Here is a 27,908-nt window from a genome sequence, read left to right as displayed (position 1 = left end):
TGATTTTCAAGCCAACGGGCACGCTTCCTTTTCTTGATCGCTATAGGTCATGTTTGACAACCATGAAAAATTATTCCATGGAATATTAGCGGGCCCAATCGTGTGAGAGGGGCACAGATGGGGGAGCGGGAGAGACTTGAGTTAGCGGGAATCATTGAAATTCATGGAATATTTTTTCATGATTGTCAAACATAGCTATAATGTCAATGAAATTATTAGCCAACAATACAAGTTCAATTTTTAGGTAAATTAAAAGTATGCCATCCAAATAGAATGACATCAAGATCTAGACTGTTCATCTAAGTGGGCCACATATTTTAGACCCAACAATTACTCCAAACAGAAAACACAGAATCTAGGCCATGTTTGGTTGCCATGAATTTTTTTTCCATGGAATTTTAGTTTATCAAGTGAGAGACAGCAGGGCTCTCTTTGGTTGTAGGTAGTTACGTCATAGAGTAGTGGTGGAAGTAGTCAACTGGGAGGAAACAAGCCTTGGAGTCTTCTCGTAGTTACCTCATAGAATAGTGGTAAGTAGTGTTTGGTTGTCAACCTCATAGAATAGTGGTAGAGTAGTGGTAGAGGGTGTCATTGCCAATATAGACAGAGAGAGCATCAATCCCATGAAAATCCAAGCAATGGTGGTTTTTTGGGGTTTTGCTGGCATGACACATCACTAGGCAAGGGGGAAACATCCAGGAGATATCCCTAGTAGTCTTTAAGGGATTTCATTCCTCTAAATGGCAACCAAACAGGAGTTTTTGATGACATAGCACCGAAAACTTAAGTAAAAATCACTACAAAAGCCCGGCTTTTGTGCAACCAAAACAGTCCGAAGGTTGTTTAACACAGCCGTGTTCCCTCTTCTATTTTTCATAATAAGATCTAGAGAACTTAACACAGCCGTTCTACCTCGTATTTCCTCCCCCATCTTTTGTTTGTTTGTTTTCCCTGTGATAATGAATAAAAGGCAACCGATATCACACAACCATGTTTGATAATGAGCCAAAGTCACCTTGTCTTATATGTTTTAAGCAGCTGTCAAAGGCTGCCGAAAGGGGGGTTGAGCCTCTGGCTCAGTTGGCACTTTCGCCCTGAGGCCGAGGATTCAATCCCTGCTTACCTATAATCAGCTGCTTAAAGCATATAAGACAATGTGACTTTGGCTCATTATCAAAACATGGTTGTGCCGATATCAGTAGCCAAAAAACAACAAATTAGGGTGAAATGTTGGCAAAGGGGATAGAAATATCATTCACAATATATTTTCGGAAATGATATCAGCACAACCATGTTTTGTTAATGCGCTAATGCATCTTGTCTGTTAGTATTTAAAGAGCTGTCAAAAGGTTAATACATTTCCCAAAAATCCCTTACAAGCCATTTAAAAAAGAAAAGATAAGCTAGGACCGTGCGATTATTATAACATCTTTGTGCTGATATCATTTCCCTATATTTTTTTTGGTAAGTTTCCCTGACATAATGTATGAGAAGAGCCAGAGGAATCCATTTCTAAATACTCACAAATTTCATTTGATTGATCAAATAGAAGATCTTAACAAACTAGTACATCTGTATCATTATTATTATTGCAATTTAGTAGGGAAAGCATGATACTCCTGGTTTTGCTGCTTATATGTTTCTGGAATTCAACTGAGTAAGCAGATATTTATACAAGAAAAATATACATGAAAATTGCATATCATGTCAACAATTAGAATAAGCATGCAAAATTGAATTTCTAATATACAAAAACTTCTTACCTTTTAGGTCCTACTCTCTTCTCTAGCCATTGATAAAGTGATTTCCTTGTGACCATTAGCCTTCCAAGATCCGACGGCCTTCTCGCTGAAAATTCAACTCCCATTGGAAAATCATTCTTTCTCAGAGATTCAGAGGTTGGGTTGGAGTCAGAAGGGCTCTGTGGATTGTTTCTACCAAGTGCAATTCCAGGTCCAGCCAAAACTTCAAGTCCCAATTCATCCTGAAGAACTTTAATTACTGCACCCTGCACCTCAAACTCATTGTCGGCGGCATGAAGCCCTTCTTTCCTTATTACTCCTGAGATGATAATCAGATCACCCTTGATTGGATGTCCTGCACCAAAGGAACAATCAAAAGACACAGTAACTTACCAGTCATCTTCAAAAGAGAAATTGCATTTGCTTGACTCAGGGATCATAGCTTGAAAAAGGAACAGAGGATGAGTTTCCATAAATGATCTGCATGATGGCTTAGACACTAGGTGACTTTAACTCCTTAGTCTACTGCGTCAGCTTGGAGAGTTGGGGAATCAAGTTGCACAGTAGAAACAAACAAATCAAACAAAATACATAAAGAAATAATCATGTAAAGTGTTCAACGAATCACCCCAAATCATACTCGATTTGGTCACTTGGTAAACCATGTGAGTAGTCAAGCCTAATGCAATCAATCTGGGCTATTGAATATCTTTGGATTGGTTGAAGTTCAGCACTAAAGGCAATTTCTCATATTTCATTTATGCTTTTATTTCTCATGCAATTACTTAGTTGTGATTAACTTAACGAAGATATTTTAGTCTGTTTTTGTTTTTCTTGTCTCTCATAGAAGAATATAAGTGCTATATTGAAAGCTCAAACTCTGCACGTTTCTAGTTAATAAAGGGGCATCTTTAAAGTGAAAAGGCCTTCCTCCAAAGCCCGAATATTTCGTGATTGTCTAAATAGTTCAGGGAAGCTGGCATTGCAAGCTAAACAAAACCATGGTCATTCCAATAGGCTAGACCCATCTTTAAGCATCTAACTCAAAAGAAGAAACTTAGGATTCCCAAATCCAAACTTATAAGCTGTTAATGAAACATTTAAAATCTCAACATCAAATAAACTAAAAAGTGGAAACTTCATATCAAATTCAAGAAGGTATTTCACAGTTCAACGTGTCAACATCAGTAATCCAAATATCTGGCACATGATCTGGCGTATATGGACACTCACGTGATATGAATCAATTAACTCACTTGATTTGGTTGATATTTAGTACCATCAAACAGAATTTGGTGATTCTCTACTACAATTGAAGCATAAGTCATTGCCAAATTTGAAATGTATCAGGCGACTCAAAAATTTTAAACTATATCACCACAGATGATTGCAACAAGCACTGTGAACTTGAAGTACAAATCTAACATAGCAACAAGCACTGTGAACTTGAAGTACAAATCTAACATACCAAATAAAAGAGAAATATAAATTATCGCCGCGAATTTAGTCTAACACTTTTTTTTTGAATGGTAAATTTTGCCTAACACTGCAACAACTCTTTCTCCATATTCAAATAATTATCGTAAAAGGAAAATCATTCTGACCTAGTGTGTAATTTTCTTTGATCATCCGCAGAACTGCAAGAACGACAATCCGAGCTTCAACCTGTCAACACATGATATGAAAATCTTTGAGGACATATAACATAAAATATGGTGAAATGAATGTGGTGCATACATCAGAGTAGAGTCACATACTAGAAATTTTAAATTGTCTCCAAATTGCAATTCAGATCTGCTCCTACATTCAGTTTGCTGTCCAAACTGAATTTTACCAGTATTTGCACGAACTAGTATTACTTTAATTCAATTTACTTCTGTTTACATCCTACTCTTTAGATCTGAAACCTATAACAAGATTATTTCCAACCAAAAATTTCTATCTATTAAGAGATTGGATAGTATATATTTCTTTTATTCATGTATTTAGGATGGGGTCCATTGTACATAAGAGTGGTGTAATCGTAAAATTTAAATACTCCTTAATCAATGCAATGCTTATGCGAGTCATGGCATATGTTTCCAAACACTACAAACTCCTTTCATCATTCTTTCTTCTTCCCTTCTCTCTCTTACCACAACTTGGATTGCTTCCTCAAGTCTTTTCTTCTCTTTTATATTAATAGGGTTAAATAAATCCAACTTCTATAGATGGGCCAATGAAAGAAATATATGCCATGTCAACCAGATAGATGAGTCCAGATACTAGTAAAAGCAGCACCTATTATGCACTATCTATTAAACGGGTTTCGTACCCATGTTCAACACTTTGAATTAAATTGTAAATACCATGGCAAAGATGATCAAGGTTTTAAATTTCGGCCAAAATATTTCGGTTTTGGCAAAGGCTGAAACGAAATTTACATGAAATCATTTTTTACGAGATTTCGGCGAAATTCAGAAAAACTTCAGTTGAAATTTCATTTTTATGCTTTTTAAAAAAGTTTCCAACGAAATTTTAAAAATTCCCACTGAAATGTTATGATTTCCACCAAAATTTACAAAGTTTCCACCGAAATTTCAGACATTTCGGTGGAAAATTAAAAAAAAAAACGAAATCACTGTCATATTTTTAAATGATTTCGGCCGAAAGTTCCACCGAAACCAAAATATTCAGTTTCGGTGGTGGCCAAAACAGACGCCAAAACCAAAATTTAAAACCTTGAAGATGACCTGATGCCGAATTCATGCATTAAATGGAAACACAACATTTATAGAATCCAACTACACATTTATACAATCGGCTTGTTCATCTAGAAAACCCAACATGGCATTACCTTCCAGTTATTAAACCGGAGTCCCTGACATGATGCCCCTTCTATTGGTTTATCTAGATCTAGCTTGGTTTCCCTTACATTTATTTAGACGATGTTACTAACTTTACCTTAGTAAGCCCTCGAAGATTAACAGCCAGACTCTTGGCAGTATCCTTTTGCAAGTACATTGCAATTTTTTCAAGAAGCAAACTTTGAGGCTTCTGTGCGTCAGTTACTTCACAAGAGTTGCGAGGGCGCAACAGACCTTGATTTTGATCACTATCCTTTATTACTCCTTCACACCACTCTGCGAGTAGTTCTCTGAGAAAATAATCATTGGAACTATACCTGCGGCAAAAGTGCTTCTTGTTTTAGTGAAATGAAAGGCAAATTCCCTCAATGCTGTTCAACGAAAAATGCATTTCCATTGACTTCTCAAAATACCAAAAACACCCTTCTAAACATGCTCTGGTTAGTGAACAAAACCCACTTTCCTTTTAGTACTATGATAAAAATTTATGTTTAGAGCTCCCCAGTCTAGAACATTTCAGCATGTCTTGTAGGCAGGTTTGCATCTATAGCATGTAGAGGGACATGTGTCGACACAAAATACCATGGTACAAATGGTGACCCTGGGAATCAAGAAATGTTGACAGATCCATACAGATATCTGATATTGCTAAAAAAATGTAATGACAGAAATAAATCAAAATGTATGTGCTTGCATGTTTAAGATTTAAAAACACCAAAATAAAAAAATAAAAAAAAATGATAAAAAAGATAACAAAATTCCCAAATTAACTATTTGCTGACACATGTTGATGTTTATGTACCACGAAGATGCCCATGTGTGAGTGCTATTTTTCACTTCCATTCTAATATTCTATAGATAATCACCACTGAGTAAGTAAAAAAAACAAAAGAAAAGGCCAAAGTCAGGTCATGAAGCATCTGCTAAGGAAATAAAATAAATCATAGGTTTCCACATGCAACTGATTGTATAAGCATCAACATGTGTTAAATTTGATTTGTGGGCCAAATTTGATTGTTGGACTTCACGTAAGGACCCAGGATAAATCACTTACCCTGCATTGCGCATATCCAGATATATTGCAAGGCATTGCTGGACTTCACGTAAGGACCCATATCTGCTCCGAGCTCTTAGAAGTGTATTATATGTCACCTGAAATGCCAAGTTCCAGAATATACTCATGGTGTTGGAGATTACCATACATCATAAATATCACATCTTCAAAATTTACAAATAATAGCTGGAGATGATAAATACCCCCTCTTTATACCATGAATGCACCTTTTTTTCATTTTGTGACTAATGGATCATTTTTACCAATGTTAACTTACCAACTTCTCCAAAAGCTTAAGCTTTTTGGAGAAAGGCGTTATTTATCTTTTATACTTTAACACTCCCCCGCACGTGTGGCCCACTTGGCAAACACATGGCACATGGGGTCCCACTTTGGGCAGACCATCGCATGTGGATTTTTGCTATCCGGGAGGTTTGAACTCGAGACCTTTGGCTTTGATACCATGTTAACTTACCAACTTCTCCAAGAGCTTAAGCTGTTGGAGAAAGGCGTTATTTATCTTTTATACTTTAACAATAAAAAATGCCAAAAAAGTGCCCGTATCTTAGTCCTGCTCACAATAGTATCAAGAGAAGAAGAAAAATAAGGAGAAAGAAAGAAAAGAAAAGGATGAAGCAAAGACCATCATCTAGAACAACCCTTCTCGAGTCTCTCTAATTCTTTGAGGGTTTTTTTTAGAGAAAACGCTGTCAGTATCCAGTTTCTCAATCTCTTCTTTCTTTCTTTTGGAATTTTAGTTGAGGATGATGAGTCTTTTGCCACTGATGAGAATTTCTGTTTCTTTTCTTCTTCATTTTAACATGAAATTACTTGTTTTTGGATGATAGATGGACTTCGTGGATGAGGGAAGTGATGTGGGGTTTCAGTTTGCTTGGTCATTGTTTCAAGATATTACATTTTAACCTTACAAAAAATTTGCAAAAAAAATTGCATATTGAGAGATTCATGGATTATTCTCTTCTTAGTGAATCACGTCGATTTAACAATATTTGGGTTGTATGGTGAACAATTTATCGTTGTCAGAAGAAATTAGGTCTTGGGATGGGTTTGGTTGGGATGTACTGAGATTTGCTTTCTTCCTCGGTTTCTCTCTTATTACCTCCTCTCTTCTCTCCTGTCATCCCAGACTTCCTTGTTTTCTCCACATTTTTTTTCTCTGTCCCTCTCAATTCTAGTCTGACAAGTGCAAAATGGTTACCATTTTGGATATCATACTCTCAACAACTCAACAAAGCCGTTGTCCCAAACTAGTTGGGGTCGGCTAAATGAATCCTTTAGAAAAATTTCATGAAGAAGGTGAAAGGAATCTACCCGGCTCTAATCCTGGCTCTAGTTGGGTTCTTCTACGTGGATCATTTTCTTCCATTCTGTCCTATCCAAGGTCATGTTCTCTGTTATTTTGGATATCATAGACAAAAAATAATCCATTAGTCATAAAACACCAAGAAAGGGGCATCCTTGGTAAACATAGGAGGCACAATTATCATCTCCCATAAACAAAATACCCATCCACTAATATATTGACTTGTGACGCAACAACCATCAGCAGAGTAGAAATACTGTGACCAAGAAGCCTCATATTGACCTACCTTTGAAGATACAACATTTAATAAACAAGGAAGCTTACCCTTGCCTTCTATGTCATACCGAGCAAGCAATAACTTCTATTCCTATAAGTTGAAAATAAAATGAGGGATCCAAAAGAAGGCGAATTACTTGCACTTCAAGTGCATGAATGAATTTCATTGCCATTAATTCAAGTGCACGAATTAAATTAATACAATTTAATTTTCTATGTGCCACTTTTTTTCACGGCGTAACTTGCATTAGGTCTTATTTTATCCTCTTGTATGTATGAGTTCTTTTATCTATAAATACATACTTTTATAGAGATGCATCAAAAGGCCCTATTTGCTTCAAAGAAAGTGTGCTGCTAAAAAATTGTAAGAACTTCCAAATCGCTTTTAAAATATCATTGCAGATTCCATTAACTTGGTTTCTAGAAGAACTAGATGGCAGTAAATTTGGAGCAACTTGAAACAAATTTAACATCACCAGTTTAAGTTCATTGCTAGCTACAAATTGATTTGATCCCTAACTAGAAAAAACAAAGTAAGATGCTTGAAAGACTCAAATATATTGTTGCCAACAAAATCACATGTATCATCCAATAAATAAATATCTTTTTCTATATATCCAACTTCAATGTTCTGGTGAATCACATGGATCTCAAAACATTCTAGCACCAGAATATCAACGGAAGTTAAAAAAAAATCCATTGTTATAGAACAATTTGTTACTAAAATAATTGCTAATTCCTAGAAGTATGCGTCCAAAGGTTGATAGTTTTTGTATCTTCTCTAATGGTACATCGTCATCTCAACCTAGTAGAGAATCCAAAATAGTTATATCTGGTCATTTCAAAGCATCTTAGACGATAATATGCACATGATCGTTCATAGAGCTCACCAGATTGGGCCTTATTTGATATCTTTTCATCTCTTCAAATAATGAAAATGCTATCTTTAAATTTTTATTTTCAACGCAAGCCTGCATAAACAAGAAATAAAATAAATAACATGGTACGTCAGCTCATAGGGGATTTTATGTAGTCAATAATAATAAAATAGACGATATTCATTATTTTTATGTTTATTTTGAAAATTAGAGCATATTCATTATTTCAACTCTCAGTTGATAATAAAATGGTAAATTATGCAAGGATAAAATCCAAATATTGAAATTTGAGAATGCATTTTCAATCTCACAAGTTATGGAGAAGGGTTAAAAGATGCTGAAATACATACTACAATTAGAAAGTAAGAAAATTACAATGGCATGAACTCAAATTCATAATTCCAATAAACAATTGCACTTACTGTTCATGTTCTCCATAATATTTGGCTCATATATTTCATAAAAATGCAATACAATTCCAACATGGGACCATGGGATTTTTTACCATAAAAAAAAACCAATATGGGAACAACCATGCCAATCAAAGGATAGTTTCATTTGGATTGTAGTTTCTTTCATTGAAGAGATAAAGAATAACTTTTAATCTTGGGCCATGTTTGGATCTAAGGAAAAGAAACTTAAGGAAAATATTTTCTTGGAATGTGTGTGTGTGTCTGGGGAGGGGGATTTTTTTTTAAAGTTTGGTTCACTTCAGGTGAATTTTTGGAATTTCTGAATCTTCGGTAACATCTTCTCCAGTTCTCCATCAATTTTTCTTGATTATTCAGAGGGATTTTTCTATCTTTTCCGGTTCTCTCTTTCTAGATTTTTTGAATGTCCTCGATGGCGTGCCTGTAAGATTTTCGAGTAGGTTCTGGATGCCCTTTGTTGATAGCCGGTGAGCCCCTACGGACGTCATCATTGCCGCTGGTTTCGGGTTCGTTGTTTCTGATTTTGGATTTCGTTGCCGCTGGTTCGCTGTCCCTACCGACATCGCTGATGGTCGGCGAGCCCCTAGAGGAATTTTTAGCTTTTTAGGTTTTGTTTGTTGGCGCTAGTTTCGGGTTCGTTGTACACAACAACAAGAGAAAAGTCATGAAAAAGGAAGGAGTGATTGAAAAGAAAAGAAAATGGAAGGTCCACCCAAACTCCCCATATATCAAAGAAAACCAATCACCCTAAACCCTGTAAGATTTTCGAGCAGGTTCCGGATGCCCTTTGTTGATAGTCGGTGAGCCCCTACAGACGTCATCATTGCCGCTGATTTTGGATTCGTTGTCGCTAGTTCACTGCCCCTACCAACGTCACTGATGATCGGCAAGCCCCTAGAGGATTTTTTAGCATTTTAGGTTTTGTTTGTTGGCGCTAGTTTCGGGTTCGTTGTACACAACAAGAGAAAAATCATGAAAAAGGAAAGAGTGCTTGAAAAGAAGAGAAAATGAAGGTGCACCCAAACTCCTCATATATCAAAGAAAACCAATCACCCTAAACCTATCTATGTTTTCACTAAAAACCAGAATCCCTCAAATTCTTTTGGTTATTGAAATCTCAATATACATGAAGATACCTGGAGGCATTGAGATGTGAGGAAAAGTTTTGCTCTGCTTCCTTGGGGTAAAACCCTAAATTTTCCATTTTGGCTCGCTTCTTTGGGAAAAAACCCGAAGAAAAGAGAGAAGTGTGGCGTTAGGGTTTCTTCTCACGTAAGACTCCAAACAGAAAATACAAAACCAACTGAGAGAGAAAGGGTGCGTTAGGATTTTGATAAGCACATGGACAATGCACAGAGAGAAGAGGGATAGATAAAGGCAAGAGAGACGACAGACAAAAGAGCAAGAGAGACCCGATCGGGCTGAGATACTTTTCAAAGTTTCACCTATTTTAGGCGAACTTTGCGTGGGTTATTTTAATATACACTAGGGAACTTAAGTCCCTACCGCTGTAAGGTCTAAGTTTTTTGAGAATTTGCGACTAACGTCGGGATTCAAGTAGTCCATAGAAACACGTGTACGATACGATTAATGGAAGATTCGTCAAGTTCCCGAAAGGTCGCAGAAATCCATCCAAACTAAACCCCCCTTAGGTACTTTCATTTTTGGCTTTTGCATACATACTCTTCACATGTTTTAACGAACATGTATTCAATTAACTTGTATTCAATGGCCTTATTTGTGACCCATGTAACATTGGTCTAGAACAATTTGCATCGATCATGGATTTATACGTCGATAAAATCCAGAGACGATGTGGAGATCTTGGAGGAGATTGATGAAGTTGTTATTCTCATCAAACCCGTTCATCCACATGGAGATGCTAATATCCAATTAACAGGTTTCAATTATAGGCCATAGAATCTTCTAGTCAGATGTCCAAGTTAGGTGATTTGGATTGAACCAAGCGCCACACTTCTTGGTGCAGATGCACATACTGTATAATTCCCATACACAGTTAGTATGGTGGTATGGATGACTAAAAGTGGCAATTTTTAAGGTGGCAATTTTTAAGGGACTCCAACAAAATAGCCATCCTAGAGTTGCAGATTCTTACAATTTTTATTTATTCTAACATAATCTTATAATTAAAATTGAGTTTTCAACCTTGATAATTTCAAAACTGAAATCAATCATATGGGCATGTGCAAAGTGGGTCAAGTACCACCAACATTTCCATTCAAGATAAATGGTTAGTCTTTGGGGTTTATGCAAGTCCCCAATATCTACGACGGATATTTTGTGGGAAGAGTTCAAAAATCTTTCAGGTGAATGGAGGTAGATGGCGGTCGGCGATTTTCATTCCATTACTGCTTAATCTGAAAAGTGAGGAGGTTCACGTACTTTTCCCTCGCTTGCTTCAAATGAGAATAAAGACGAGATTTGTAATGTAACACACTTCTAAATGTATTTATAGGTCAAATTCCATATTGAATCCAAAATTAACATGTTCATCACTGCCAACAAAAAAAAAGATATGTGTAGTCAAGGATGACTGACTTAATGTCCTAGATTGAAATTTTCGATGCTTTCAAGAATAACAATCATTCTATTTGGTCAAAATAATAGATGCACAGAAGGGGAAAAAAAAAAAACTTCAGTGAGCATACATATTTAATGTTGGGCAAGCACAGGAAACCAATCAAACTTAAAGTGATGAAAAGCAGCAAACCTTGATGACTGTTGTATAAGCGACAACATCAGGGTTAATTCCTGCATCCCGCATGGTTTTGAAGGCCTATATCAAAAAATGAGAGATAATCAGAGCAATCAGATAAAATAAAAGTGTTGATTACTATGAGTATAGAAACTACATGAAAAGAAAAAACATTATCAAGATGTTATTACATTTTTCAAGGATATATCCGAATGCATCGTCTGCAAAACAAATGACAAGTTCTATAGGACCCCTTTTTACAACATCTGACAAGAGGAAATGAACTCGAAAGCTTCTCTGCTAAGCATTGTCACTACTCACTAGTTTCCCTCAAGTCTACGAATATGTACACCATACTTTTATCATGTCTTCGGTTAGATAAGCTACCCCAAGTTAATCCCGAATACGTCACTTTCCTCATTTAGATAAGTTGATTCCCATAATCACTAACTTGCTAAACTTTGTCCTTTTCCCTGTTACCAACCTAAACTCCTAAATTGTTGGAAACATATATGACAGCACAGCAACACTATACTTCTAGAGCTGTTTCTCCCCTAAATCCCACCCATCAAACTGTCCAGTCAAGTTTTAGTTTTAGTTAGATTTACTTTAAAAGATATCAGACTTTCCAAACTAAAGTGGATCAAATTCTAATCTTCAAACCCCAGAATATATGTGAGGTTAAAAACTACAGGTGCACTCTTGACTGTCAGTTCAAAATCTTCAAAATGCTATTTAGCCACACTAGTTTCTGTAGAAGACAATTCATTATCCTGCTTCTACGCTACATGTAACTAAATCAAAACACAACATTCTTTTGCCAGTTGTGTGAAACTTTAAGCTTTGTAACTTGCACAGGATAAGTGTGTAAGGATAAAGTCCAATGAAAAAAGGAAGGAAACCCAGTCAAAATGTCCATCGTGTCAGTGATGGTAAACATGACTCACAATGCCAAAAAGCCTATTAGTATATTACTGTAATAAGATAAACAGTATTAGGTACATATAAATCTTTAAAGTGCATCTGTCCAGATTTTCATTATCACAAGCAACAGTCACAAATGTCGGGAATTTCTCGGGATATATTAATTTTTATTTTATTTTGTTGGGTTTATATCGGGAAAAAGCAATAAAAATAAAATTATTTAAAAATTATATAAATACATAAATTAAAAAAATATCATAAAAATATCGGGATAATATCATGATAATATCACGATATTTCATGATAAAAATGAAAATATCGCTATATTTTAAAATCTCGGGATTATTATGGGATTTTGTCATTTTATCAAAATGTTGCGATAAAAACGGGATATTTTAAAAATATCGGAGATATTTGTGACATAGGTCAAAAGGTATAGATACTATTCAAAAAAAAAAAGTCACTATAGATCTAGATTCTAGAGTATACTTCACCTGCATAGCACCCTTTATGTCGCGTGACCTTCCACAAATATCAATCAAAATTGACCAGCTTATGTGATTGGGAGAAAGACCAGCTACTCTCATTTCATCCATCACATCTTTTGCATGACAGTAATCCGTACCGCAAGCTTTCATCAAAATGTTGAATGTGGCCACCGTGGGTCTAAGGGGAACAACCTTTGTACTCGACTCTTCAGTACAAGTCATCTGAAACCCATTCTTCATCCAGGAATTGAAAAACCGAAAAGCCCTATCATACTGATATGACTCAACGCAAGCATAAAGCAAGATGTTGCAACACTGGGAATTAGGTTCACAACCAGCTTTTATCATTTCTTCAAAAACCTGAATGGCCTGCTCTACAAGACCCGGATTGGAAAATGCACGGATTAACGATGACCATGTGATTATATTAGGGATAACACCAGAGGAGGTCATATCTTCTTTTACATTCAATGCCATTTGCCACATTTTAGCATCGGCAAAAACCTGTAAATTCAGAAAATAACATGTCAAGACATTGGACAAAGGTAACCTTAGGAAAGTAGATGAGACACAACTATGATAACAAAAATAATATGCAGGATAGAGAGATCCATCAAGAATACGATATTTACATATAGTTTTGAGACAGACCTTTATAATGGTGCTGTATGTGATAACATCCAATTTTAGAACCCCTGCCGATGCCATATCCTTTACCTCCTTATAAATGTCTAGGGCCAAATCAACTCGTCCAGCAAAGCAGCATGCCTTTAAGAGTATATTATAAGATGCCATATCAGCAGTGACGTTTAAATTCTGGATATTAGCATGAACATGGGTTAGTACAATGTTCTTACTAAATGTATAGAAAGCGTTAAATTTAACCAAATATTACAAAATATTCTAAAACAAAATATACACGAGGATACTGATGGTCTGAAAATCAATCTACGGAACACATACGGATAAAATAACAGCTGTCTTATTTCAACAAAAAATTCAAGGAAATAGAAAAGTTGTGGCCTTGCTTACATCTAGTCAAGCACATTACTTCATAAATCAAAACATGAACAAAAGGAAATGTTCTAGCAATAGCATCACAGCCATTGTAACAATAAGAAACACTCACATGCACCATCCAGTTCCACTATTTTATCCTGAAAGACGATGTAAATATATTTTTTATTCAATGACTTCATGCAAATAAATAGCCAGCATATGCAAATAAATAGCCAGCATATGACCAAATATACGATGGAAAAATTGCATAAGAGATCTTGTAAGCTCAAAAAAAAACCCACTCTATTTTAAAAAAGAGAAAATCTTAAACAAAACCCACCTATAAAGGGGCAAGATAGAAAAGGATATAGCATTACTTGCATTTGCTTGTAGACATGCAAGGTGTAGCTCAAGTCATGGGCATTGACATTCATGAGACTATTGAAAACATAAGTATTTGGAATGAACTTCTGGGCAAGCAACTCCTGCAGTAAAAATTCAAATTTTTAAGTCAGATTCGGAAGCAGCATCTGAGACTAGGAGATATAAAAAATAACACGGCATGCACAGCAACATGCAAAGTCAAGTCAAAGAATAACAGAAAAAAATGACAACAACGTCCAGCTTGCCTACTTAAACCATACATATGTTACCATATCCAATTACTATTTGATATAAGTTTCATTGTTTTTCCTGCAAAGGTTACTCTAATTATTCTTTATTTTGGGTACCTCCCAAAATAAAATTGTAATGTAATCTTCTGGGCCATCTTCGTAAGATTTATTGCATTTTTCTACTGTCTTGTCATAACTGTATAGTCTGTATTGAAGGGGGGAAATCCCTTCAGTCATCTACATACTCTAATACCAATGGTAACAGAGAAGGCCTTAATTTCTTTGTGAAGAAACATAAATCTGAGATCAGTATGTCCACATGTGGATCTCCTTCCAACAATTGGTCTCCAGGTTACTACTTAGTACATTATTTTATCTTTTCTCCAACAGATCCTCAATATTTGTCTTCCACTTGTAATGGATTTAACGCTCTTAAGTTCTTTCTGTCCTCTTTTAGGCCTCTTTTAAGAAAATTCCTTCCCCCTCCTAATTGGTGTAAAGTAGCCCTGCAGGTCTGAGTTCTATACTTCTTTTCCTTGCAACATATCTGGATCTTCTTGATCTTCACCAAATCTATCCTTCTATCTTGGACCTTGTTTTGATTGTTATCAAGAACTTGTTTCTCTTTTTGCCCCAACCCATCTTCTCTCGTTATCAAGTATTGTGTCCATGAATTTCATAGAAGTAAAAAATGTTGTATAATTGTATTTGAATGAATTATGCAAAATGTAGGTGCACATGCAAGACATAAACTCATTGACAGGAGTATGCCAAGTCGCCAACACATGCAGGAAATGAGATATTGCATGGACAAGTGAGGATGTGAGGATCATGCGCCCGGGAAGAATCGATAAGATCTTAGGCAATATCAATGAATGGACACTAGATATTACCTCAAAGATGCACCTAGACCTTAAGTAATCACCACAGAGACCACACGTATCAATTATACTGCGGTAAATATACATATTAGGGCCATCTGACTTTGACTTGGATGCTTCAAATGCAACCAATGCAGATTCCAAATCATGTTTTTGTCCAAATTGATGTATGATGGAACTGTACAAATTATGTGCATGTGGAAGAATACTTGCATACCTGCAAAATAATATAGAGACAGCATTAGCAAATATGCAGAAACATTTGGCCAGAAAGAGCTATAGTTATAACCAGTCTGTGATTCAAGTTTTCATTAAAGAATTTGTCAATATGAAGTTATTAAAAGAAAGCGTAATTGTCACACAACCTGAAACAAGTGAAATGCTTGTCATATTTGAATGAACCAAATAAATTAAATAACCGATTCATGAAATCAACATATGCACTTTCGCTAGATGATTATAATGTAAATGAATATGTTTTACAGAATCCTAGATGAAAAACCAATCCACTGACGATAAATGTTGTGAAAGTTGAACAAGATTTTCTTGTTATAATGTTGTGAAAGTTGAACAAGATTTTATTGTTATCAATTGAAAATAAATTTCATTATCAAATAAAGAACCACAAAAGATATGCACTAGAGTCCAAAAAAATCAGTCTCACAAGTCTGGTGTGTAGCTCCATGTCCTAAGAAAAGTACAAAGTTTACATGTTGATCTGCTTTCTCCTTTCAATCCAGATGAATATGAGAAATGTGAGCCAAAATGTGGGACAAGAATTTTGTTCATAGCCATTGTAATATCACAGTTGTATTACACGTTCAAAACCATAGAAATCATATTGAACAAATGACTGAGCATAATAGTACAAAAAAAAAAGACAAGATCAAAACCTTATAAACGAATCTTGAACCAACTCCGGAAAAGAAAAGACATCGCAATCAAAATCTCTTCCAAAAAGTCATTATAATAAAGCTAATAGTGAGACGTACCTCACAGCCATATTTGGGTCACCTCTCTTAACACACATTTTTAGAATGTCAAATGGCTCCACAAAATCTCTAATACAGAATCCGTAACCTGAGCAAAAGGGGAACACTCATTATCAAACCCAAAAAACCTTTATATAACTTAATAAAACTATACCTATTTTCACACCTTACACAAAGATGCAACATACATACATGAGATGTGACTTTTTAATAACTTGTGTGTCTTCAGCAAATAAACTTGCCTATTGCACTTCAAACGTAATTTTCTGTTACGATGACAATTTCATAAATAAAAGACAAAACAGTCAAAGGAAAGCACATTAGAGACAGAGTAAGGACCAAAACTACAAAATAGATAACCTGTAAATTCCCTCCTTAGAAAGTCAGCACCATCATTCTCCTCTCTCAAAAATATGACTAAGAAACACAACTAAAATTCCTCTTAAGTTCCTACTTGAAACATAATCTTTTGGGGCCCAATTCCTTGAGTGAGTCACCTTCCATGATGAGAGACCTCAACAAGGATGAATAAAGATTACCAATCCCTCCTCCAAGGCTATAGCATCCCGAAATGTCCTATTATTTCCTTCCTTCTAAACAACCCCAAAAACATGCAAAATGACTGATCTAAATCTTACTTCAAGTACTTCCATCAACCAAATCATCTTCCATCAAACAAATGAGCTAAAAATTTTTTTGCAGTAATACAATCTGAATTACCTGCAAGTACTTCCATCAACCCTACAAGCTCCTCCAATCTCCCATTCTTCACAAGCCGGGGACATTCTAGCGCAAGCAAAGCCCTCGTGGACCCATCAAACATAGACAAAGGACGAAACCCTAGTTTCTCAAGCTTGTCCAAAATACCAATAAGTGTTTGGATCTTCCCATTTCTGAGAAGATCCGAAATTCCCACCAAAATGAGTTCAATATCCATGGAAGAATGAGCGCCGGAGACCAATACGCTCTCGGCGATCATGAGGAAATCGTTGAATTTTCCGGTTTCGACGAGCTTGGAGACGAGGTGGGCGTAATATTTTAAGTGGCTATGGTGGGCAGGGGTCGGATTTAGGCGGATTTCTGTGAGGAGAGGAGAGCGGCGGGGGAATGGCTTTGAAGAGGAATTGTTGGAGGGTTTAGTAGAGTAAGGTTTGGATCCGAAAGGGTGGTGGGAATAGGGTTTTGGAGGGACGAGAATAGAGGAAGCCATCAAACCCAGCTGCTCCCTCATATTCTTAGTCTCCCAACTGTTCGTCTTCTTGTGTCTGAGAGTTGCTCTAAAAAACTAGTAGATTTTATCATGTTTTGAGAGAGGGAGAGAGAGGACTGATTGAAAGGCGGGGAGCAGATATTTTCAAAGCTATATAGTTTGACCCTAATCCTTGGATTTGTGGTTTTAAATTTAAATATATCCTCCCGTTCAAAATTGAAGGCCACGGAATCGAAGGGTTAGGATGATCCTATAGCCGCTTTATATAATAAAAATATATGCCAAAACAAGCATTCCTAACTCCTAATGCTCTGTTTGGTTGCCGGGTTTTTTTTGTTCCTGGGAGTTTTGTGGGAGAGTAAGTTAAATTTTGGTCTCATCCCATGTTTGGTTGCCTTTTAGCACTAGGTTTATTTTAATCCCACTCTTGTAATGATTACTTGTGGGGTGAATTTTTTAATCCCACTTTTGTAATGATTGCCTTTTCATCCCATCCCAAGATAACCCCAGGAACAAAAATAAACTCAGGAACCAAAAATAAGCTTGAGAAGAATTTTTTTCTACCCAACAGTTCAAGCAACCAAACAAAGGTTTTTTTTTTTCCCCACCATATCTCCCAGGGTATTTTTTTCTCCCACATAACCAAACATGGGATTTTTATTTTACCAGGATACTTCCAGGACTTTTTTTTTCCCACTATCTCCCAGGGTATTTTTTTCTCCCACATAACTCCCGGGACCAAAAAAAACCTGGCAACCATACAGAGCATTAGGAGTTAGGAATGCTTGTTTTGGCATATATTTTTATTATATAAAGCGGCTATAGGATCATCCTAACCCTTCGATTCCGTGGCCTTCAATTTTGAACGGCAGGATATATTTAAATTTAAAACCACAAATCCAAGGATTAGGGTCAAACTATATAGCTTTGAAAATATCTGCTCCCCGCCTTTCAATCAATTTTGGATTCTGAGATTCGATTGAGAGTCCGAAACTAATTATTAAACTCAAAAACTTGGGTTTAAAATTAGGAGAAATTATATGATGCCCGACCGTCAAAATGTAAATAAAGGGCGGAAGGAGACAAAATCTGCTGCCTTGGTGAAGATGAAGAGGGCTACGTTGCACAGTGAGAAGGTTTCCGAGCAAAGCAGGAAAGAAAAAGCAGAAAGAGGAGCCTAAAACCAGAATCTGTGGGCACTGTGTACATAGCTCCTCACCTTCTTCTTTGTTTTTCCTGTAAAACCCACAAAACCCATCTCAGAGCCCATCATATATTCTCTGTTTTTGTCTAAGATTTTATCAATCTTGCTCCCTATTCTTTTGATGCTGAATCCGTGATGCCTCCGAAGCCACAACCCTCGAAAGCAGACATAGCCAAGAAGCAAAAGGTAGTGGAGGACAAGACTTTTGGGCTAAAGAATAAGAACAAGAGCAAGAATGTCCAGAAATACGTTCAGAGTCTCAATCAATCTGTCCAACCCAAACCCGATGCTTCCAAAGTCGCTGCCAAGGTAAGGCTTCTCATTCTTATCTTTGTTTTCACAATCCCTTTATTAGTCTCTACCCCTTTTTATGGAGAACTTCATTATCCTCTACTAAATCTCTTAAACAGAAGAAGAAAGAGGAAGAGAAGGCAAGAGAGAAGGAGTTGAATGATTTGTTCAAGGTTGCTGTCAGTCAACCTAAAGTTCCACTGGGTATGTTGCTTTTCATTATTTCTCTATTATTATTATTATTAATTATTGGGTATTATGAATGTTGGATTGATTTTTTAAGAGCACTACATATGCACACGTTTATGATTTCTTTCTTCTTTTTTTAAGAGCACTTCAAACGGTTCTCCATCGTTTTCTTTCATTTAATAATATCACATCAACTTGTTTAATTTTGTACCTACAAAGAAAGGATCAATTATTGTAGGGAATGATTTTTTGAGAAGCTTCTACACGAGATAAGTGTGAATGGGCACACTCTGATCACTGTAATTTGATTTTAAAATAAAAACTCAAACAATCTTTAGGCCAAAAGCACATCTTCATGGTGGGACCCTTCTAATGAACAGTCCAGATTATGCTGATTGTGGGCCCAAGCACAAAGTTAGCAAGCACTTTTCTGCTCTTTCTTATATCCTTCACCGAACTTCACTTTTGTTACTTTAAATTTATATATAACTTTATAACTTCTCTTATTTACCTTTATGAACTGTTTCTTGATTTGCTTTTGTTTTTTTTTCTAATCTAATCATGTTTTGTAACTAGCATACAAATTTTTTTTTTGTAAACAAAATCACATTTTCTTGATAAAATCGATTATGGACTACAAGCAGCAGAGAATTATAAGTAATACATGGCTTATAGGAGTTTGACATATGACATGCGGTTGGGGACTTGGACCAAATGTTAGTAATACATGCCTTTTTATCATCAATCAACCAAGCATTAATAACAAAAATTAAAGTATATTCAATCTCATCCAAAAAATGTCCACACTCATCTAAACCTTGGGAATCCATTTCAATCTAGCCTATTCATTTACAATGAAGTCTATAACAAGTGACATCTCCCCAGAGAGCCAGACTGATGCATTCGATTTGTACTGATTGAAGGAACTAGATGGACAATGTGATTCTCAACCTCGGTCTCCACTATATATTCCTCACTCCCAAACGTAAACGTAATGAACTCCATATCTATAATCTGTTCCCATTTTATGAAATTTCGGATAATGTTGTAATCAGAATCTGACATTGACTATGAAGCTTGAATGGAGGCATTAACTTCATAATTGGGAAGTGGGATTTGAGTGCTCTAAAACAACATTTGATCGCGTTGCATAGGGATGAATGACTATGGTTGAACAACTCTCCTGCCACGGTAGACTGTCATCCTCTACCTTCAAAATCTAGCAAGTGATAACAGTCGCTTCCGCATTGTGTCAATAAACCGACATACTTGGATAACTTGAGTCAGTACATAATATTTACCTAATATCAGGTATAAAAGAAATGCGTGTAACTAGCATATACTTATTTATATATACAAATAAAAGTATTTAATAAAAAACAAAGAATTAAAAGGTAACTTGGTGGGGATAGACGGGGGAACTTCAAACTTGGCTTTGTGATGGCCTTTAAACTACCATACTTTCATCTGTTGCCCCTTTCCATCAAGTATACACAAATGTGAGTTGCATCACATTTTGTGTAGTAGTAGATTTTTTTGCCTCCATACAGGATTTGTTGCTCAGTAGGCACACTTCCCTAAAATGTGTTCCGCCGATTGCACTAATAAAATCCTTTCAAGTACAAATAAGAAAATAATTTTAAGCATGCTAACGTCTACCGTTGTTGAGTTAATATAATTATAAATTGAATAAGAAGCAAAGATTCAATGTCTTGAAATGTTGTACACGTTCATAACTGATAACTGAACTTAAATTAGATATAATAAATTTAGAACTGAACTTAAATGTTGTACACGCTCATCGAGGAATGGCTAAAAATTAGATTTAATTAAATGAAACAGCCATCAACCTGCGTAGAAAAGATCAGAGAACCTGGTTCGTAAGTCACATGTAAGTGTTTGGAGCATAAGAGAGCCCAAACGACATCACTACCACTCCTACAACTAATCTATCGTCTTGAAGTTTGTATTGCATTCGTCATCTGGTTGGAGGCGGATCTACTGGTACCCACTCCCTAAGTCAAAGCTCAAGATATTCACTCCCTAAGACACATCCAACATATCTCCATACTCGATTGCAATCTTATTGATGGCACGCCAATCGACACACAACCTCCATCCTTCGGTTTATTCAAGGTGAGAATGGCACATGGAGAAATAATTTTTCAAATCCTTATTAACCTATAGATGGAGCTCTTCATGCTTTATCATAAGATGGACACCCTAAGATGATCCAATGGAGCTGATTTTTGGTACACACCCCATCCATGGTAGGGCCTTTCAGATGAATGCTTAGGATCACCCACAACATGTTGGCCTGACTTTGTTTTATGCACTCGAGTGCTAGTAACCTACCTGCACTCGTTTGCAGGAACCATTCTCTCTCTATTTGTGTGTGTGCGCGCGCCCGCGCTTTTATGCAAATACTCTCTGCTATACTGCCATGGCCTCCCAAGCAAGATATGACATGCATCCATAAAGATGATGTCACACCATACATTGTCATTGTACTTGTGACCAATAGAGAAGGTGGTCAAATTGCATCAATATGGGTCCGAGTGTCAGAATCCGACACGATATTGAGTGTCAGATTCGGCAAACCTCAAAAAGAAAGATTGGTGGATTCGCCAAAATAGTTTAATCAATTCTCAAATTTTAATTTATTTGCATAATAATGTAGTTCTAACCCAGAATGTATCTAAGAACCCAAGTTGGTACCTTAAATTTTATTAATATAAGAAAAAAGGTACATCGGGGGGACATACCACCTTTTTGGTATACCCAAAGCATCACATCTAACTGCACCTCTTCGCTAAAGAATTGGCAACTTATTTACCTCTCTGTAGGCATGAGATATTCACAGTTTCATCCTAGTTGTAAGTGACGTAAGATCATGCCAATAGAATTTGATAACCCAAATAGGGTTATTTTTGTCCTTAAGTAAATCGAATAATACCTTGCTATCAAACTCGATCCAAATCTTATCACAGCCCAATGCTTTGCAGTATCTTAGGTAACATGCTTCTTGCTTCTGCTTGCATATTAGTTGTATTATTACATAATAATACAGTTATAACAAGGAATATGTTGAAAATTTAAATAGGTTAAGTAAATATAATGATCTATTGTTCAACTCAACTCAACAAAGCCTTTGTCCCAAAATAGTTGGGGATAATATAATGATCTATTGTTCGTTCAAAAAAAATTATAATGCTTTATTTCCACATAAAAAGTCTTACTATTAGGATTGATAAAGCTCAAAACATGCGACAACTATAAAGTTGTGATAGTAGTATTCAGGAAAACAGATAAAAGAATCTAGGAGTGTCACAAATAATCCCGAAGTATTGGAATCCGAGACTTGTTCAACACGGGTACTTCGCTCTTCAGAAGAATTCATGTAACTCTTATTAACTAGCTCCATGCTTCCTTTTCTAGAACCATTGGATCATGTAAGAAGTGGAGTGCTTCTCACCCTTGAGCTTCAAATTTATCAATCATCTCTTAGGTCATAATATTTTTGCTCAGAAGTTGCAAACTGCAGCATACTTTGGACGCTTTAAAAGTCACAAACCAATTCAAATCCCTAAATAATATTTAAGAATCTTAAATATTTGTTAGTCCTAGTATTGTTATCTCATCCCAACTTAGATAAGCTCTCTATCCTCCCTAAAATTCAAATTTGCTGGAATGATTCCAGTTTTTGAGAAGTTTCAATCATGGATAATAGGAGCTTTACAAAATCCATCTAAACAGCTTCATAAAATCTTGAAACATACCCATAGTTCCCCGCAAAAAGGTTTGGCATAATTTGAGCTTCATCTATTTATTTTTGTCTCCTTGGTGTTGTTTTGCAATTGTCAGGTAAACATCATGCTGATGTCAGCAGTACAACCTTCTTTGTCTCCCAGGTTTCTTTATGCTTTGTTTGATGTAGGAATTCTGCATCAGTGTGTATGAAACAATTCAAAAAAGGAAACAGTGAGATTTGACAAATAAGAAAAACAGAAATTTATCTATTCTATCATTTTTTTGTTCACCTGTATCTGATCAGATAGAACCCTCATTCATTTAATGCTGCTGGACATTTGAGCAGGTTTGCAAATACTTTCTAGACACAGTGGAGAAGAAACAATATGGATGGTTCTGGGTTTGCCCAAATGGTGGCAAAGAATGTCATTACAGACATGCTTTGCCCCCGGGATACGTGTTAAAATCTCAAATGAAGGCTCTATTGGAGGAAGAGTCTGAAAAGCTATCCATTGAAGAAGAGATTGAAAGTCAGGTAATCATCATATAAGATGCTTATAACATTTATCATGCTTTTTATTTTACAGGATTGTGATGCTTATTGTTGTTGGGAAAATTTTTGTGCCATTCTATTTTATGATGTGGATCTTAGATTATTTCTTGGTTTGGAATTTTTTTCACTACTAAACTCCCAATCGGACATCTTCTCCTTCTCTTTAGCGTGCAAAAGTAGCCACTTCTACACCTATTACACCTGAGTTATTCATGCAATGGAAGAACAAAAAGATGGAAGAGAGAGAAGCCGGCCTCTCTGCTATGCGTGCGGAGAGGGCTAAAAATGACCGTACGAGGTACTTTTATTTTTTCTTGTTGATGATCCCTCGTTCAAGTTGTCCAGCTCACCAACTTGTTGATTAATTTAAAATTTTCTGTCACTTTCAGTGGCCGTGAGCTGTTTCTATCAGATGCTAGCTTGTTTGTGGATGACGCTGAGGCATATGAAAAGTACCAAAGAGAAGAAGAACCTGATGTTAGTGAACAGAAGGTAATTTCAACATTCTCTCCATTTTGTGTCCGTCAATATTTCTTGGGGCTGATGCTTTGTGAACTGAGAAAGTGGATACTATGTCACCATGTTGCATGGGTAGTTTCCACTTGTCCTTGAATGATGCTTTTAACTCCTGACAAACTATATTTGTTAATATATAAACATTTTCTCTTTGAAAAACTGCTATAATGGGTATTTCTTTTATTTATTTTTTATGAGACTCAGTTAGTGGGAAAGGATAGTTAGTCCAACACTCTGTATACATCTCAGCATGATGCTGTACTTGTGAGGAAGGAATTAGTTCATTACTTCACCCATTGGCCAAGGCCCTGCTCATTTGAGATTGTGACAACCGATTTTGAGCCCTAAATCGATTATTGGAGTCAAAATTATGTTTAATTTTGAGTCCAATAATCGGTTTAGGGCTTACAATCGGTTGTCACTATCTCAAACAAATAGGGCCTAAATGTGCTGAAGTTTTCTTCTTCTTCTTCTTTTTTAATAAGGATATTGCTGCAGGTACATTTTAAGTTTTGTCCAGTCACCAGATACTTTAATGTGCTAACTGTATAGTTTGATGCCCTAATCTTCTAGGAACTTGGTTATTTACACTGATTCTAATGCCATACAGTAAGTGATGATGCATAATATAGAAACTTGTTGTGGAGGGAACACAATAAGATGAAAGAGAAGCTTAGCTATTAGATTCTTGGGTACATTTTAAGTTCCGTGCAGTGCACTGGATACTTAAATGTGGCAACTGTATAATTTGAAACCCTAATCTTCTAGGAACTTGGTCATTGAGATTGATTTTAGTGCCTTAATTCACGAAGAATAAAATAGATACTTGTAGTGGAGGGAACACAATAAGATGAAAGACAAGCTTAGCTAACGACTTCACGGGCTTTTCAGCAGCATGTGGGTAAAATGAGGTTCTGAAATTTCTCCAAAATATTAAACATTTAAAAAACATCCGATTGTCATTATATTGTTTGTAAGGATTTTCTGCCGAATATACTCACTTTTGGTGGCTGTTTGAACATGTGGGCTGTGCAAATTGATTAGGTTGCATCTTGATCACAACTTTTTTGGACAGACAACATGGACAACATCTGATCTAGCTAAGAAAAGTAATTAAATATGAAAGTTTCTGTTATTTGACCGTACTTACATGCATGATTTTAAATTTCCGCCAAAATAAACGCGAAACGACCGAAATGTTCCCCGTTTTCATCTCCACTAAAACGCATATTGAAACCGCAACACTTATCAGAACCAAAATCGCAAGTGTATTAGCAGTAGATTATATCAATATGTGTTACATAGTTATATTTATATGAATTGCATGTGGAACATGGTGCATGTATTATGTATAAATATTTATGTGAAATACATGTAATGTGTAATTGTGTATTATGTACTGAATTATCAGACATATGTTGTCGCGCATGTTACAAGATGTTCGATGTTGTTAAACCATTGCAGGTGGTTTTTTACTTATATGATGATTTTTAGTGTGTACAACCTGGAAAACATCTGATCTAGCAAAGTAATTAAATGTGAAAGTACATGTTATTTGAAAATACTTATAGGCATGGTATTAAATTTCCACCGAAATAAACACAAAATGATCGAAATGTTTCTGTTTCCTTCCCCACTGAAACTTATACTGAAACTGAAACGCATATTTGTACCAAAATCGCAGTGTATTAGTATTTAGTAGTATACTATACCAATGTGTGTTACATAATTATATTTGTATGAATTGCATGACCCATGTATTATGTATAAATATTATGTGAATTGCTTGTGAAATGTGGTATGTACTGAATTATCAGACGTGTTGTCACGCATGTTACTGGGTGTTCGATGTTGTTAAAACATTGTGTGTATTTATGCTTATTGTAGCACTTCTTGGAGTTTCATCATAAATGTCCATTCATTTGTATATGTTTCCATACGCTTTCGTGTTTTTACCGATTTCCCTCTGAAATCTCCATATGGAATCGACATGTTTCCATTTCCTTCTCGACCGAAACATATACTGAAACCGAAACCCGAAACGTTGCTTATAGGTTCCGGGAAGAATCTCACCATCATATCTGTTGAACTTTGTTTTTTGCTTATGAGAAGTCTTTACGGTCTGGCTACTGATGGTAGGAGCACATGCACAAGGAGAAATGTACAACCTTTAAAGCGCAAGCAACACTAAAAAAAAGGCCCTTCCATCTGAAATTCTAGCTGCAACTGCATCCTTGTTAGATAATACTGGTTGAGTGATCTCATGAAAATAGAATTACATAGGTAGACTAAAAAGGAACCGTTGAATTATATAGTGGATGGAAAAACTACGCAGGTGTGTTCCGCTCCTACAAAATTGTTGATCTATATTGTCAATCTGGGCACAAGACATATATGACCTAGTGGGACCCCTCCACTCACGACACTTTACGAGATTGATTACTTCAGTCACTCAGGACAGATTGACCAGCTGCTCTGATACCATCAGGCCTTATTATAACCGTTGATATTAATTTGTCAATTTGGGCACACAACACTTGTGACCTATTTGATACCATCACTCCTTTCTAAGGTGATAGGTTTGTAACATGACACTCAACTGGAGACTGATAGCAACAACATGCTCGCAAGTTGCAAGTGTTTTCGCCTTCATTTCACAGCAATTGTGTTTTTGATATCGATTCATACATATCACACTTTATAATTGGATTGGATTTGACTTCAGGCCAAGTGCAAATCCAGCACCGTGATGGACCGAGTTCCTCAACCATTATGGAGGAAGTTCTTGCTGACGATGACGATGACGATGATGATGATGATGATGATGAGTTGGACATGGATGAGCTAAACGAGCTGGAAGCTAGCCTATCAAAAACTTCTGTTCAGATCCGCGAGCCGGGTATAGAAGCATCATCTTGAGAAAATTGCAGATAATAGGAGATGGTTATCTTTTCAAAACATCACATATGAAATCTGCCTGCAAGCGATGATTGCTTACATTCTCTATTCTCCGCAGGAGGTATTGTTGACCCCTTTTTTTTTAATTAACCCTCTCATTAGCAGCTGCATTTAAGAGGTATTATATATGATCATCTGGGTCAGTTTTTTGTCAGAAATCGTACTTTTTTCTGTTCTGAATGTGGATGGTTGTTCAGTAATAAGGACTCTAGATGGTATGAGCAAAGCAGAAAATTTGGTGCAGACCTTTTTTTTTGTTTTTTAACCCACAACAAAGGTAATCAAAATCAAACTTGCAGTTCTTGAGCATCGAATCTCTGATTAGGAAGCAATGTGTATTTTGAGACTTGGTTTACCTTTTTTGTTCTGTTTTATTCTTCGTCGGTGAGAAAGACTTAACAAATAAGGGCAATAATGACATGGACCTTAACCATTTTGATGATCCTAGCAATCTGCTTTCATGGTTAATGATCTGATTAAATTCATATCTCCAGTCTATCTTGGTGATAGTCTGTACACCCAATAAGTAATTTTGCATTTCAGAGCAGAAATGAAAAATGCTCAGTAGACCCAGTAAGGAATTTTGCATTTCAGGGCAGAAATGAAAGATGCCTACTATTATACAACTTTTTTTTTAAATGCATAACAGTGCCAAATCATCATATCTGTATCTGAAGATCTGATTATTTAAAGTTTTAAACAGGGTTTCTTCTTATCTTCACCTGCTGAATTGATCTTCAAGCAAATTGCCTGATCTGAATAAAAATCGAATTTGACAAAATGCACATCCCAAGAATACATTTGGGGCTTTACTAATAATTCTTGATTTGAATGCTTGAATTGCCTATATCCACACTTTTTTGACAGTGGTGCCCTTTCATTGATTTACACGTTACTAAATCTATTGCTACCCATTTATGTTGAAAGCCTAAGGCCATGTTTGGCAACCATGATTTTTTTTGGGAAATGATATTTGCCCCTTCCCCTTCCTTTACTTGGGACAACCCCCTCTAGCGTAAAAGAGTAGTCATAATTCATAAATACACTAGAAGTGGCTGTCCTAAGTAAAAAA

The 27,908-nt window shown here is 36.1% G+C and overlaps 1 protein-coding gene and 1 pseudogene across 3 annotated transcripts; one reads left to right on the top strand and one right to left on the bottom strand.

Annotated features, from left to right (window-relative positions):
- Positions 1 to 1,517: 1,517 nt before the first annotated feature.
- LOC143851869 (Tetratricopeptide repeat (TPR)-like superfamily protein) lies at positions 1,518 to 18,916 on the bottom strand. Of its 2 annotated transcripts, none has more exons than XM_077361367.1 (12): positions 16,886 to 18,916; positions 16,166 to 16,253; positions 15,186 to 15,390; positions 14,056 to 14,163; positions 13,331 to 13,495; positions 12,686 to 13,183; positions 11,283 to 11,348; positions 8,133 to 8,213; positions 5,643 to 5,740; positions 4,686 to 4,905; positions 3,347 to 3,407; positions 1,518 to 2,097 (listed from the first exon to the last, which is right to left on the bottom strand). In XM_077361367.1, the coding sequence occupies exons 1-12, from the start codon at positions 17,394 to 17,396 to the stop codon at positions 1,760 to 1,762; spliced, it is 2,439 nt and encodes an 812-aa protein (XP_077217482.1). In that variant the 5' UTR covers positions 17,397 to 18,916; the 3' UTR covers positions 1,518 to 1,759. The 2 variants fall into 2 exon arrangements, with proteins under 2 accessions (XP_077217482.1, XP_077217484.1); XM_077361369.1 differs by having other exon boundaries at positions 13,331 to 13,447.
- On the top strand, positions 18,293 to 27,145 carry LOC143851870 (zinc finger CCCH domain-containing protein 11-like; annotated as a pseudogene). Its single transcript, XR_013236537.1, has 6 exons — positions 18,293 to 18,888; positions 18,990 to 19,074; positions 23,156 to 23,344; positions 23,530 to 23,660; positions 23,752 to 23,854; positions 26,604 to 27,145. The product of XR_013236537.1 is annotated as a zinc finger CCCH domain-containing protein 11-like (transcript).
- Positions 27,146 to 27,908: the final 763 nt, after the last annotated feature.

This window comes from Tasmannia lanceolata, unplaced genomic scaffold (genome assembly GCF_043159265.1).
Source record: "Tasmannia lanceolata isolate RefF3 unplaced genomic scaffold, GAP_Taslan_0.1 ptg000018l, whole genome shotgun sequence".
Lineage (NCBI taxonomy): Eukaryota > Viridiplantae > Streptophyta > Magnoliopsida > Canellales > Winteraceae > Tasmannia > Tasmannia lanceolata.
Note: the sequence above shows the minus strand (reverse complement) of the source record. Positions and strands in the feature narration are given on the sequence as shown.